This window comes from Oncorhynchus tshawytscha, linkage group LG02 (genome assembly GCF_018296145.1).
Source record: "Oncorhynchus tshawytscha isolate Ot180627B linkage group LG02, Otsh_v2.0, whole genome shotgun sequence".
NCBI lineage: Eukaryota > Metazoa > Chordata > Actinopteri > Salmoniformes > Salmonidae > Oncorhynchus > Oncorhynchus tshawytscha.
In genome coordinates this window covers 74,403,022-74,418,194 of record NC_056430.1, presented here as the reverse complement: position 1 = coordinate 74,418,194, position 15,173 = coordinate 74,403,022, and the positions used below count along the sequence as shown (strand labels likewise).

General features: G+C 44.7%; 1 protein-coding gene across 2 annotated transcripts in view; it reads left to right on the top strand.

Annotated features, from left to right (window-relative positions):
• The first annotated feature begins 3,729 nt into the window (after nucleotides 1–3,729).
• The window catches only part of adcy9 (adenylate cyclase 9), a 65,959-nt gene continuing 54,515 nt past the window's right edge, over nucleotides 3,730–15,173 (top strand). The window contains exons 1-5 of one of the 2 annotated variants that reach the window (XM_042304618.1): nucleotides 3,730–5,916; nucleotides 6,050–7,379; nucleotides 7,851–8,099; nucleotides 8,409–8,673; nucleotides 12,588–12,875. In XM_042304618.1, coding sequence (XP_042160552.1) covers nucleotides 6,162–7,379; nucleotides 7,851–8,099; nucleotides 8,409–8,673; nucleotides 12,588–12,875 — 2,020 coding nt within the window. In that variant the 5' untranslated portion in view covers nucleotides 3,730–5,916; nucleotides 6,050–6,161. Of the gene's footprint in view, nucleotides 7,380–7,850; nucleotides 8,100–8,408; nucleotides 8,674–12,587; nucleotides 12,876–15,173 lie in introns of both variants that reach the window. The other variant, XM_042304617.1, reaches the window with a different exon arrangement.

The following is a 15,173-nucleotide window of genomic DNA, read 5'->3' as shown; positions in this document are numbered from 1 at the left end:
TGATATGCTTCTTACTTTGTGAAGAAGGAGTGTCAGCCAGGCCAAACACACAGAGTGGTTTTAAACCATTTTAACACACACACACACACACACACACACACACACACACACACACACACCCATCACTGCAAGGTTCCACATCTGTCTGAGACACAGAAACCAGATGTACATAATATTAGGTATTTAATCATTATGTTTGGTTCAACCTACACCATTACAATAAAAGTAATCTAAATCATAAATAAATAAATAAATAAAAAGTCATCTAGATCATCAATAGGATTTTAACTTTACAAATAATACATGATTTTAACCTTACAAATGTTTTTTTTTCCAGTAGCTGAGAATGTTTCATATGAGTTGATGGATCAACTGGTCAAAATTGGGAGCCAAATGTTTGATTACTGTACCAAAGTCGTGAATAAATGGAAATAGGACATTTATGAAATTCTTAGCAAATTTTTTGCCAAACTTCAGATCACTATCTCACGGCCTCTGGACATTACAAGGAAATCATACCTAGATCCTTTATGATCGTCATGGATAGATCTTTAATGCACAGAATACCACTTGTCTCTAGCACAAAGGTCAAGGTCAAAGGTCAAATGTACTTCAAATTGACTTAAGATCAGTGTTGCTCCGCCTCAGCTTGTTTCTAGGACAACCTGTTAAAAAGTTATATAGACCCAAGGTCAAGGTAAAATTGCTGGTCAAATTGACCAAGAACATCATGGAAGTCACTATTCCGGTACCGGGTCAAATTGTTGTTGTTGTTGTTACGTGTTTTACACGTTTAAGACACAACCTTAGGAAAGTAGATGAAGGGTCATGATGGAAAAATGACGTAAAATAGTATTTGAGTGATTTCTAATTCAAATTGAACCAGGACATAAGGGAAGGGTTAAAAGCAAAAACAAATGTGGTGTAATTTCGGCCATAGTCATCTATCTCATAAAAACACTGCAGTGGCACCAGACTTCCACCAGGTGGTGCCTGAACTCAATGGCAGTCAATGGAAACGATTACCAGGGTTTATAGCACCCTATTCCCTAAAGCCCTGGCCTGGTCAAACATAGTGCACTATATACGGAATGGATTGCCATTTGGGACACATTACAGGTAAAGATGGATAGTGAAGTGACGTTCTGAGAGGACATTTGGTCACATAAAATGAGATGTGTATAAACTAATAGATCTCCAATACCTCACCTTATTCTGTCAGTCAGCGTGAAAACGAAAGGACATAAATCCATCACCATGGCGACTCTAACCACTCTGTTTGAACAGTTAAAAAATAAAAGTGATATAAAAAAATATTGATAGGCCTACTTGCGACAAACTATCACTAACTGTTGTGAGAAGCTTGAGAACTCAAAATAAGTTCTCCTCTATCCCCAATAAATTGAGTTACCAAATATCTGTTTTTAGTAAATAAGAAGTCAATTTAGTCTAATACGAAGTCAATTTGAGTCCATCAGTCCTATTTGTGCCAATTTGAGTCTATCTAGTCTAAAAATAAGTCCATCTGAGTACAGATCAAGACTCTCCCTCAGTCATTGAGGAACCAAGCTTGTGTGTGTTGGCCATTTGTGTGGGTGTGTGTTTTTGTAATACCTATATTATAAGGATTATAGATTAGGGCGTGACCCCCACTGAATAAATCAACCCTTACAAAAAGTCCTACAGGAATCCTGCAGGAAATCTGTTACAGGTTTGTGTGTGTGTGTGTGTGTGTGTGTGTGTGTGTGTGTGTGTGTGTGTGTGTGTGTGTGTGTGTGTGTGTGTGTGTGTGTGTGTGTGTGTGTGCGTGTGACATGTTTAACTATACTTGTGGGGACCAGAAGTCCCCACAAGAATAGTAAACAAACAAAAACTTGACCAACTGGGGACATGATCGTGGACTACAGGAAAAGGCGGGCTGAACAGGCCCCCATCAACATCAATGGGGCTGTAGTGGAGCGGGTCGAGAGTTTCAAGTTCCTTGGTGTCCACAACACCAACGAACTATCATGTCCAAACACACCAAGACAGTCGTGAAGAGGGCACAACAAAACCTTTTCCCCCTCAACAGACTGTAAAGATTTGGCATGATTCCCCATATCCTCAAAAGGTTCTACAGCTGCACCACCGAGAGCATCTTAACCGGTTGCATCACCGCCTGGTATGGCAAATGCTCTGCATCTGACCGTAAGGCGCTTTCAGAGTGTAGTGCGTATGGCCCAGTACATCACTGGGGCCAAGCTTCCTGCCATCCAGGACCTATATAATAGGCGGTGTCAGAGGAAAGCTCATCAAATTGTCAGAGACTCTAGTCACCCAAGTCATAGACTGCTTTTTCTGCTACTGCACAACAAGTGGTACCGGAGCGCCAAGTCTAGGCTCCTTAACAGCTTCTACCCCCAAGCCATAGATTGCTGAAAAATTAATCAAATGGCCACCGGACTATTACATTGACCCCCCCGTCCTTTATTTGTTCTGTACACTGCTGCTACTCGCTGTTTATTATCTATGCATAGTCACTTCACCCCTACCTATATGTACAAATGACCTCTAACCTGTACCCTGACTCGGTACCCCCTGAATATAGCCTCGTTATTGTGTTACTTTTTATTCCTTTTTACTTTAGTTAATTTGGTCAATATTTTCTTAACTCTTCTTGAACTGCACTGTTGGTTAAGGGCTTGTAAGTAAGCATTTCACGGTAAAGTTTACACTTGTTGGTTAAGGGCCTGTAAGTAAGCATTTCACGGTAAGGTCTACACCAGTTGGTTAAGGGCCTGTAAGTAAGCATTTCACGGTAAGGTCTACACTTGTTGTATTCGACGCATGTGACAAATGAAGTTTAATTTGATTTTGTTGGTCCCCACAAGGTCAAATGCTATTTCTAGGGGGTTTAGGGTTGAGGTTAGAATTAGTGGTAGGGTTAGAAATATGTTTAGGGTTCGGAGCTAGGGTTAGTTTTAAGGTTAGGGTTAGGTTTAGGATTAAGGTTAGGTTTTTGGGTTAAGGTTGGGGTTATGGTTAGGGGTTAAGGGAAATAGGATTTTGAATGGGACTGAATTGTATGTCCCCAAAGGTTAGCTGCGCATAACTGTGTGTGTGTATGTATTTGTGTGTGTGCGTGCGTGCGTGTGTGTGTGTGTGTGTGTGTGTGTGTGTGTGTGTGTGTGTGTGTATGTATGTGTGTGTGTGTGTTTGTGTGTGTGCATGCGTGCGTGTGTGTGTGTGTGTGTGTGTGTGTGTGTGTGTGTGTGTGCGCGTGTTAGGAAACTTTCATCTAGCGGAAGAGGCTAGCCATTTTTATTGGACTCAAAGAGTAGATATTGTTCTTCCTTCAAAGTAGACGTGTCACACAAAGATCTGTCTGTGAATATAGAAACTAGATCAGTGTTCTCTTCAGGGCAATTATAGGTGTGCATACCTTATCTACTAGATTAGGGTAGGCCTTTTTTATGCACCTTCAGTCAATGATATCACTGACTGTTGGAATTATGGGCACAACCCTGTTAGCGTGGGCATAGGTCTATGTGTAACAGCTGTGTAACAATGAACATGAATGTAATGTAAAAACACTGAAATATACTGGTATCTGTACACCTAACGTGTTGGTCTGTTTGTGTCATGTGGTGGGTGATGTCATTTGGAAAGATAACGGCCTATGCGTAAAATGCGTAAGATAGGCCTATTACTTTGGACTTCTAGTCTGCCTATTTAAATGTTTTACAATCTGAAATAGTTATACTCTCAATCTCATTCCATACGTGCTCGTCCATAGCCACACAATACATTTCTGCGTGCGCGCTCCCATCATCAGCCACCATACCCCCCTCTCTGCTGTATTTTCAGACTGGAGCTACTGAAGCTCGATGCTCATACCACCGAGTCGCTCCGCTTTGGACACCCACCCTTCTCCACCGCACCGCCGCCTCAGCTGGCGGAGAATTTCCGTCTGGGTACAGGAAGATGGTGGGAGTGACGGGAGCTGCCTTGTCTTCCCCTGGATAAATCGGGAAAACACATAAAAACCTGTTTTTATTAGCCTACTTAGGCTACCCGGACCCGGGCAATAGGGAGGTAACCTTAACCGTCACCGAACCTTTCGAACGGAAGAGGACGCGAACGCAACAAGGAGTGGACTCTCTCGGGCTATGCTTCTTCTGGGCACATGCATGCAGCATAATCTCGAGCTATCCAGACTTGAGGAATTTATGGAACAGACAGCCAGCACATTTCGCGAACTATGTCTTATTCGTTGGTAATTGAATAAAGGGAAGCAGGATCAAGGATATATTGTTTCTTCCTCATGGGAATTCGGTATTCCTTTGGGGAAAGCAAAGAGGAGGAAATTCACAGAATCTCTCCATGCACTCCATAGTTATTCTCTACTCCACGCGTTTACAGTCCTGGCTACTTCTGTAGCCTACGACGAAGGAACCACGGCCTGGGAAAAAGTTTCTAGGCTTTGGATACAGAAGGGAGCACAGTAGTGACGTTTCTGGATACGTTTTTGCTTCAATTTTAAACTGCAGTTTTTGTTTTTAAAAGCCTGTCCTGTTCATTGGATAGGCCTATCCTATGGAAAATGTGAATATTCGATAGGAATATTTAGTAGACATAACTTGACAGTTTTGTATTTCAGTCTATATATTTAATAGACTATTCATACAAGGGTGGGTGTTTCTCATAGCTTTCTGTTTTGCCAACTCTTACCAACAAGTTTGTTCAAGACTCCAGCCTAGTAAAAGGAGTTGGCTTATTTCAGCTCAGCTGTCATATTTTGGGTACTTATCTCTCGATTTAAAATCGCTTTTCAAGGTCTCATAATTACTGTATCTGTACAGTCCCTGTCGTCTTGGAAGTGGGGATATTACCGATGTAGAGATCCGTAGAGGGAGGTCAGGAAAGGACGGGGCTGGAGCTGGGAATAGGCCCGGCTGTGGAAGAACTACAGACTGGGTATGGGGGGACAGCTAGACCGCTAAACGGACGCTGCCTGCCTGGCTGCTGGTTTTGGGTGGTCGTGAACCAACCGACCCACCCACCTACCTACCCGACCCGACAGCCAAAGTCTAACTCTTCAGCTTGGCTAGTATAACACGAAAGTATTCACCCACACTAGGGCTTTGAAATAGTCCGAAAGGGAAAGGAGGACATGCTATACGAGTTTATGCTATGAATGTTAGCCTATTATTTTCAACTGTTGACTCATGTAACTAAAACGGAAAGAGGATAACGCTTGTTTTTTTTCCAAGGGAAAGGAACTTTAAAGTGACTTGTTTTGGAGCGGGTGCTCCGATAAGATAAGAAGGGACCGAAGCTGTAACTTTGTCGCAATTTTCTAGCCATGTGTAGCTTGTTATTGGAATGAGTGGGACAACAATCTACTGTGTATAGCCTACAACTCCTAAACAAGACACACACAATATGGGTCGTTTTGGACATGGAAACATTATATAAATAATGTTCTCTTTTCAGATTGTGTGTGTATTAAAATGTAATAATAACATGGGGACATTATTTTGATCATCAGTGAAGAAGACACGTGAGGACTTCTTGAGAGCGAGGCTCGAGCTGTCACTGGCGGCTGTCAAAACACTGCGCGTGGTGTGGAATAAAAAGTGAATATTTGAACAACTGATCCCAGATTGGCTTTTTAAACCTGATAAAAATCGTAATGTGATAACAAAAAAAACGTAATATATGGGAAGGATGTATAAAGAAGGGGAGAGGAAAGACGAAAGGACTTTCAATTATTTCAACTGCCAGATGAGAGCGAGCAGAGCAGCACACGAGTACAAAGTGGACAGCGAGGGCTTCCAAAGGCAAGGGACGAATTAATGGAATGTGACTGCTGACGTAATACAGAGGTCGGGATAATGAACTACTCAAGAGCCTGGAACGGTCCTTTTTATATGAGTGAGTAGGCCTAGTTGGCTACATTCGTGCGTAGCCTAGTAGAAATACGTATTTTTTGTACACACGATATATCAAGTCGTGATTACAACCATCACCTTTCTTGCCTCTCTTTTTTGCTCACTCTCCTGTCTAGTCTTCCTCTGCCAGATGTTTCACTTAGTACTGTTACCTCATTGCCCGCGCACCTTCCGCCATCATTGATCAGATATTAGTATTTCCCCCTTCACGTCACTCCAGCCATCATAATGGCCTTGCAGCCACAGCAACACCGGCAGCAGCAGCTTCTCCCACATGCCACGGAGGTTAGCTGCGCCTCAAGCAGTGACGGCGCCGTGACTGTGCGGATTATCGACAACACTAGGCACACACAGCACGCGCCGTCGCCACAGCATCGACAATATCATGACTCTCCCCCAACCCCAACGACAAGGGACAGCAATACCAGAGGAGGAGGGAGTGGAGTAGGTGGGTCTACCACTACCGCCAAAGGAGATCCCTCCAAACCCTGCACCAAATACAGCATCTCCTCCAGCTGTAGTTCAGGGGAGTCGGGAGTTCGGAGGGCTGTTATGAATAAGTTACACAGCCAGCAGAAGACTCTGCCCCAGTTGTTTGAGAGGTCTGCTGCCCAGTGGTGGGACCCCAAGTTTGATTCGCCGATACTCGAAGAGGCGTGCCGCGAGAGGTGCTTCCCGCAGACTCAACGCCGCTTCCGCTATGTTCTGTCATACATGGCCTCTGCCTCGCTCCTTTGGGGCGTGTATTTCGGGGTCAACCACGACCGCTGTGACCCGGCGACCTTCCTCGCCCCGACCGCCTCCTTCCTCCTTTTCCTGCTCATCCTCTTCCTCTTTACCTTGACAAGGCCCTATGCTCACCTGTACAACCAGGCCTCGCTGCTCCTCATTGTGACCACATTCGCCATCACTCTGGCTCCTCAGATCCAGACAGGAGGCTTTGTCTACCTGGAGAGAACCAGGGATGGCAACCAGACATTCCCTCGCACCCCAGGCGGAGTGGGCCCTACTCGGGCTCCCTGCATCTCCCCAGTGGGCACCTTCTCTCTGTGTATGGAGGTCCTGCTACTACTCTACAGTGTTCTCCATGTGAGGCTATATGCTTCAGTTTTACTGGGGCTCCTGTATTCAGTACTATTTGAAGCCTTGGAGTGGCTGCCCCTGCTCCAGGGGAGAGATGGCAGTGGAGGAAATTATGGGGGGAATAGGTGGGGTGAGGCTGGGGTTGGAGGTGCAGAAGAGTCCCTAGGTTCTGGATCTAGTCCTGGAGGTCTTGGTTCTTCTAGCTTGGAATGGGACACCCTCCGCTGGCTGTGCCCGGCTAAGGCCCTCCTCCACCTGTGTGCCCACGCCATCGGCATCCACCTCTTCATCATGTCCGAGGTGCGATCCCGCTCCACCTTCCTCAAGGTGGGCCAGGCCATCATGCACGGCAAGGACCTGGAGGTAATTATTATTTATATGTCAGAGACGGATAAAATCATAACATTGACACATTTGATCATCGACAGACAGATGATTTCATTTCATCATCATGTTCATCAAACAATCAAATAACATGAAATAGATCACAAATGGTTACATTCTTGATGTTCTCGAAACCAGTTGTTACCTGTCTTTGTGAATACGTTCCAGGTGGGGAAGGAAACCAGTTGTTACCTGTCTTTGTGAATACGTTCCAGGTGGAGAAGGAAACCAGTTGTTACCTGTCTTTGTGAATACGTTCCAGGTGGAGAAGGAAACCAGTTGTTACCTGTCTTTGTGAATACGTTCCAGGTGGAGAAGGAAACCAGTTGTTACCTGTCTTTGTGAATACGTTCCAGGTGGAGAAGGAAACCAGTTGTTACCTGTCTTGGTGAATACGTTCCAGGTGGAGAAAGAAACCAGTTGTTACCTGTCTTTGTGAATATGTTCCAGGTGGAGAAAGCGTTGAAGGAACGCATGATCCACTCTGTCATGCCGAGGAGGGTCGCCGATGAACTGATGAAGCAGGGGGACGAGGAGATGGAGGGGAACGCAGGGAAGAGATACTCTGCCGGGGCTTGTTCGGCTGTGTCCACGGTCGGAGGTCCTGGGGGGGCTTCTTCGATCGCGGCGAGCCCTAAGAACCATCCCCATCATCATAGTCATCTTAAGAGGAAGAAGACTTCGATCCCCAGAGGCCAGGTAAGAGGAGCAGTGGTTGGCGTTTTAAAATCATGCGTAAAAACTCACCCGTTTAGCTTAGCCTTTTAGTCATTGTTTTATGCTATTTTATTCCTCCTTCATTGCTTCATGTGTGGTCTGCTTTTATTTATTTTATTATCCAAATCAATCAAATGTATTTAATTAAGCCTTTTTACATCAGCAGTTGTCACAAAGTTCTTTACGGTAACCGGTCTAGACCCAGAAGAACAAAAGCTTATAGATTTACTGCAAAGTGTGTTACAATTTTAAAAACACTTTAAATAAAGTTTGATTTAATTTGATCATCAGATCATCTTCAGGCCATTCAACATGAAGCGGATGGAGCCTGTTTCTATCCTCTTTGCGGATATCGTCGGCTTCACCAAAATGTCTGCCAACAAGTCCGCCCACGCCTTGGTGGGGCTCCTCAATGACCTCTTCGGCCGTTTCGACCGGCTGTGTGAGCTGACGCGCTGTGAGAAGATCAGTACACTGGGAGACTGTTACTACTGCGTGGCGGGATGTCCCGAGCCACGCCCTGACCATGCGTACTGCTGTGTCGAGATGGGACTAGGTATGATCCAATGGGATAAAGATGGGTAGATAGCATTCTGTTAATTGCTCCTGCAACTTTATTGTGCAATGTCTGTCAATTTATTTTTGTACTTTATTTATAGGTTTTCAGATATGAGAACAGAAAAACAGTACAACGCCAACCCCTCATTCCCCAATCCACCCCTCCCTCCACACCTCCCTCCCACCCACCAAGGCATCATACAAGGATAACATAGAAACATAAATTAAGCAGGGCAGAAACATAAACAGTAATAGGAACAAAAACAATGGAGAAAATAATATTAGTTGAATCTTATCAGCACAATATATGGCCACTAGAACAGACATGACTGCTTACCAAAATATGCAAATTACACAAAGTAAAAGACAGGCTCTCCAGTGGTTAATGGGGACCAGGTAAAGCCAGACTTTTGTCAGGCCCCACGGACAGTGTACCCAACCTCCAAAGGCAGAGATGACACCACCTCCTTAACCTTCTGCATAAAGGTGGTTGACTCTGCCTACTTCCAGTGAAGAGAACAAGACTGCCCGCTAGCAGTGAGGCAGATGCTATCGCATTCGCCTGATGCATGGTAGCATTCTGGTCTTGGGGAATTACCCCAAAAATGTCAGTGACCGGGTTGGGGCTAACAGTTGTATTACACATATGTGAGAATGCTTAACAAATGTGGTCCCAGAAGCCACTCAAATATTGGCACATGTCTCCCGGAGTCGCTGGACTCTGGTGGCATCTCAAACACTTGGGGTCAACATTTGGGTATATTTTTGCTAATCTGTCATTTGAGTAATGGAGACAGTGCAAAACTCTGAACTGAATGATCCCATTCCTTATGCAAAATGATGATGTGTGGATACGCTCAATACTGTGTTGCCATATATCATCGGGTAGCTCGCCACCCATGTCTTGCTCCCATGCAGATGTTGTATTTGCCAAGGAAGGTGGATTTATGTTCTGTATTATGTCCTATAATCTGGAGATTGTGCCCTTCAGATACGGGTTAAGATCTAAGCACCTCTCGACTAGAAACTTAGTAGGCTCGAGTGGAAATGAAGGGAAATGCTTTTTGGCAAGGCTGAGAGTTTGGAGATATCTTAAAAAGTGGGTATTGGGATTATGGTCAACCCTCAGAGTATCAAATGAGACAAAGGTGTTATCAACAAATAGGTCACAAAAAAACAGCAGACTGTTCCTATGCCAGAACTGGAATGCCGTGTCACTCTGGGACGCTGGGAAGAGATGATCATGGAGAGAAGCAGCTTGCTTGTTTAAGGATAAAGTGATTTTGAGAATTGGGACCTAGACTGTAACTCCAGGATGGCCCAAGTCCTTTTTTTCCAAATGTAGAAACCCAACAAACACATATATTTGCTGACCAGTAGTAGTGTAAAAAAATTGGGAATGTCCTGCCCACCTGCAGCCTTAGGTCTCTCTAGATATACCTTTCTCATTTGTGGATTTTACTTATTCCAAATGAATTTGAAATGTAGCTGTCCAGTTGTTTGAATATCGACTTTGGCAAAAAAATGTGAATCATTTGTAATAAGTACAAAAACATAGATAGTACAGTCATCTTAACAGAATGAATGCGAACTGCTGGTGAAATGGGAAGAGACGACCACCGTATGAAATCCTGCTTAGTGCTCTCCAGAGGTGTACAGAAGTTATGTTTCAACAGAGCCTTAAATGAGCGTGTGACCTTCAACCCCAAATAATTAAAGACCTGATGCTCCACCTTAAATAGGAAGTTGGCATACCCAATACCTTCTGCTAACTGATTCATGGGGAGGAGCCCACTTTTTGTTAGGTTTAATTCATAACTAGAGAATGTCCCAAAACCTTGTAGCATGTCCAAGAGATAGGGTATAGACTCCACAGTGATGCCTTATATAATTACGCTTATTCTAGGTTATTATATCTCCTCAGGAAATGTGTTTTTTACCTCTCACTTCGAACAAGAACATTCAGGAATATAACGTTATTACACATTTACAGACAACAGGTGTGTAGTAGACTGTATGCCCACTGAATATACACATACATCACATTGAACAGCAGGAAATATTGCAGACTGTGGCTTTCATCCCATTGGGTGATGATATAATACCTAAAGCACATCACAGCCATATTCATGAAGCGTCTCAGAGCAGGACTGCTGATCCACCATCGGGTACAGACTCCACAGGGTTAGAGATGTGTAAAAGAAGATAGTCTGGACTGCTGATCCACCATCGGGTACAGACTCCACAGGGTTAGAGATGTGTAAAAGAAGATAGTCTGGACTGCTGATCCACCATCGGGTACAGACTCCACAGGGTTAGAGATGTGTAAAAGAAGATAGTCTGGACTGCTGATCCACCATCGGGTACAGACTCCACAGGGTTAGAGATGTGTAAAAGAAGATAGTCTGGACTGCTGATCCACCATCGGGTACAGACTCCACAGGGTTAGAGATGTGTAAAAGAAGATAGTCTGCATATCAGGACACCTTGTGAGTTATGTCGCCCCTTAATCCCCTCCTCGCCGCGTAGGGCGATAGCAAGAGGCTCAGTAGCCATATCAAATAGGAAAGGGGATAAACAGCAACCCGGCCTGACCCCCTGTGGAGAGGGAAGTAGCTGGAGGTAACATTGTTGGTGCGAACAGACGCCACGGGGGACCAGTACAAAATCTTAATCCAGGAAAGGAATGACGGGCCAAACCCAAATCTCTCTAGTACTGTAAATACATATTCCCACTCAACCCGGTCGAAAGCCTTCTCAGCATCAGATGACTCTCAGCATCAAGAGAGCTGACGACCTCCGGTTGTAGAGTTGAGTGGGCAGAATGAAGAACATTAAATAGCCGGCGCATATTATAGAAAGATTGTCCACCTGAGATAAAGACGGTTTAGTCAGAGTTAATTATATTAGGCATCACTGTCTCTGCATGAGAGGACCTTAGTGAGAATTTTATAATCACAGCACAAAAGGCTTAAAGGGCAGTATGAGCCACAGTCTAGGGGATTCTTGTCCTTCTTAAGCAAAACCAAAATAGTTGCCTGGGTAAGTGTCTGGGGCAGTTTCTGACGAGAAAGGATTTCATTGTACATTGAGCTGAGGATAGGGGATAGTTTAGAGGAGAATGCTTTATAAAATTCAATAGGGAATTCATCATGCCCATCATGCTTTACCGCTCTGCATGGACTGGATTGCCAGAGGAGCTTCATCATCACTTATTGAGGCATCCATGTTAGTTTGCTCATCTGAATTGAGACATGGGATGTCCAGATTGTCTAGAAATGCGTGCATACAATATGTGTCAGGAAGAGCCTCTGATGAGTAAAGAGCAGAGTATAATTGCTTAAATTGATTGTTGATTTCTTTGGGATTGGTAGAAGTTAAATCGGCTGCAACACAGATTTCAGGTCGAAGCTGGTGAGATAACAACTTGCCAGCTTTCTCTCCGTGTTCATAAAATGTCTGCCTCGACTTAAACAGATGCTGTTCCGTTTGTTTCGTGGAAAGATTGTCAAATTCCGATTGGTGTAGCAGTCTCTCTTTGTAGAGTTCAAGCGTTGGAGAAGAGGCATATCTGTTGTCCACATCTAGAATGAGTTGAGATAGCTCCGATAAGCATTTAGTGCGCTGATCTGAAGGTCTTTTGAAGCTGGTCTTCTTGACCTTTGGGTCAAAATGTTTTCCAATCAAACTATGGGAGCAATCAGCAGTGTGTGGGTGGGTACAGTATCTGTCTTTCTCCAGTTGGCTTTTTATACCCTGCACCTGTTACTAGTTACTGGATGTGTGCTCACTGCGTTCTGTCTGACCTGTGTGTGTTTGTGTTTCAGGGGTGATTGGGATCCGAGCAGTTTCACTACAAGGAAAACGGGTCAATAAAGTCTTCTTCTGCTTCTTCTTCTACTCTGAAACTAGGTATGATCGTGGCCATTGAGCAGTTCTGCCAGGAGACGTGTGAGACGGTGGACATGAGGGTGGGGGTCCACACCGGCACGGTCCTCTGTGGGATCCTGGGGATGAAGCGGTTCAAGTTCGACGTGTGGTCCAACGACGTCAACCTGGCCAACCTCATGGAACAATTGGGCGTCGCCGGGAAGGTTCACCTATCAGAGGCCACCGCCGGGTTTTTGGATGATCGGTACCAGCAGGAGGACGGGCGGGTGTTGGAGAGGGCGACGCAGGGCCTGATGGAGAAACTGAAGGGTAGGTTTTATTTGATTTTGTTCGGTGTCCCCCTTTTCAGTACACACATACTGATGTCAGGCAGGATGCAGAAACACCGGCCATCGCCATCTGCGCCCATTCCACACGATGGAGATATTTCCATAGTTATTACTTCCAATGTTGTTCTGAATAGTGTTTGAACGTTCGCTATTATATTTGGTTGTGATCTTTGCAAAATACCTATTTTGTACGCAGCAGTTGTTAGCTAGAATGCTAACGCTCATTGACGTAGGCGGTGAACAAAGCTGGCCAATAGGTCATTTTTCTGGGTGAAGTTGACATTTAAAAAAAAAATGTAATGCAGTTGATTTGCGATGATGACACAAACTTCATATTAATAAGCAGGACATTCATACAAGTCCTTTACAATCCAATTATAATCCAAAAGTAGTGTGGAAGGCGCTCATAAGCAACATGTAAATAGTCCTTTTGTGCTTCCAGTCTATGAGAACCCACTCGTGTTCTGCAACCAAGTTGTGTGCATTGCCCTCGTGTGCGCCAATGTTTGGAAACACCGAAAGGGGTCTATTTTGGTTCTACCTTGATTACTCATAATAACTGGGTGTTTTGATTCTATGTTGTTTAGTTGATTGTAACAATGAGGCGTGTTATGTACATCCCAAACGTTCTAAAACTGCTGCTTGGTAAGTATAACTTTCAATGAAAATAGAAGGTTACTCTAGGTTATTATATCTCCTCAGGAAATGTGTTTTTTACCTCTCATTTCGAACAAGAACATTCAGGAATATAACGTTATTACACATTTACAGACAACAGGTGTGTAGTAGACTGTATGCCCACTGAATATACACATACATCACATTGAACAGCAGGAAATATTGTAGACTGTGGCTTTCATCCCATTGGGTGATGATATAATACCTAAAGCACATCACAGCCATATTCATGAAGCGTCTCAGAGCAGGACTGCTGATCCACCATCGGTTTTACCTTTTAAATCATATTTGAAAAAGATGACATGGACAGTGAGGACCTGATCCTAGATCAGCACTTCTACTCTGAGGCTTTATGAATATGGATCATGCAGGTTATCAGGTTTGCACAGGGCCATACAGGGTCATACGGGGTCATACGGGGTCATACAGGGTCATACGGGGTAATACGGGGCCATACAGGGCCATACGGGGCCATACGGGGCCATACAGGGCCATACGGGGTCATACAGGGCCATACGGGGCCATACAGGGTCATACGGGGTCATCATTTCAAAACTCATAATAGTCACTGAGTGTTTTGTTAGCAAATGAGTTAGCGCTAACATATTCACACACACACACACACACACACACACACACACACACACACACACACACACACACACACACACACACACACACACACACACACACCGAGGCTGCTGGTTTATATTTGGCTGCTACTGTGTTTGTGCCCAGGTGTTGCATTGTGGGCAGAGCATGTTTGAGCTGTAGATAGGAGCTGATAAGATGGAGAGGGCAGGCACTTCAGTCCTGAGTAGGGTAGAAAAGTGGAGGGAGAGGGGGAGGGCAGGAGAAGAGAGGAGAGGGCAGGAGAAGAGAGAGGAGGGCAGGAGAAGAGAGAGGAGGGCAGGAGAAGAGAGAAGGGCAGGAGAAGAGAGAGGAGGGCAGGAGAAGAGAGGGGCAAATAAATCAAAAGAAAGAGGTACGTGTTTCAGTAGAGGTGTTCTCCGCTTCCTCCACTTCCCTTTTGTATTATCTGACAAGGGGTCTTTCCAGGCATAGAGGTGTGTGTGTCCTGTCCAGCTTGACCTGCGGATGGGTACATCATCATCAGGGGAACTGTCTTTACAGCTGTACAGCAGGGTATTCCTTATGGACTCTCTAATCTGAGGTCTCATCTGAATAGCAGCTGGTGCTCTATTGTCAGCTATAATGTCACCTCACATAGAGGGTCTGTGTGTCTCTGTGTGTGTCTGTGTGTGTCTGTGTGTCTCTGTGTGTGTCTCTGTGTGTCTCTGTGTGTCTCTGTGTGTCTCTGTGTGTCTCTGTGTGTGTGTATAACCTTAAACACACAGTGAGTGCCTTTCAGCATATAATACAGATGTCTCTAACAGCTCCATCAGAGCCTAGTTAAAGACAGGACAGAGGGAGGGAGGGAAAGAGGTAGAGAGAAAGAGGAGATGTGGGAGAGAGAGAGAGAGAGAGAGAGGGATGGGGGTGTAGAGGGAGAGAGAGATCAGGACAATGGTTTCTTTATGAAAAAGAGGCAGAATTCTCTGTCTATTTCTATAGTCTTTACCTGGCTGACAACTATTAT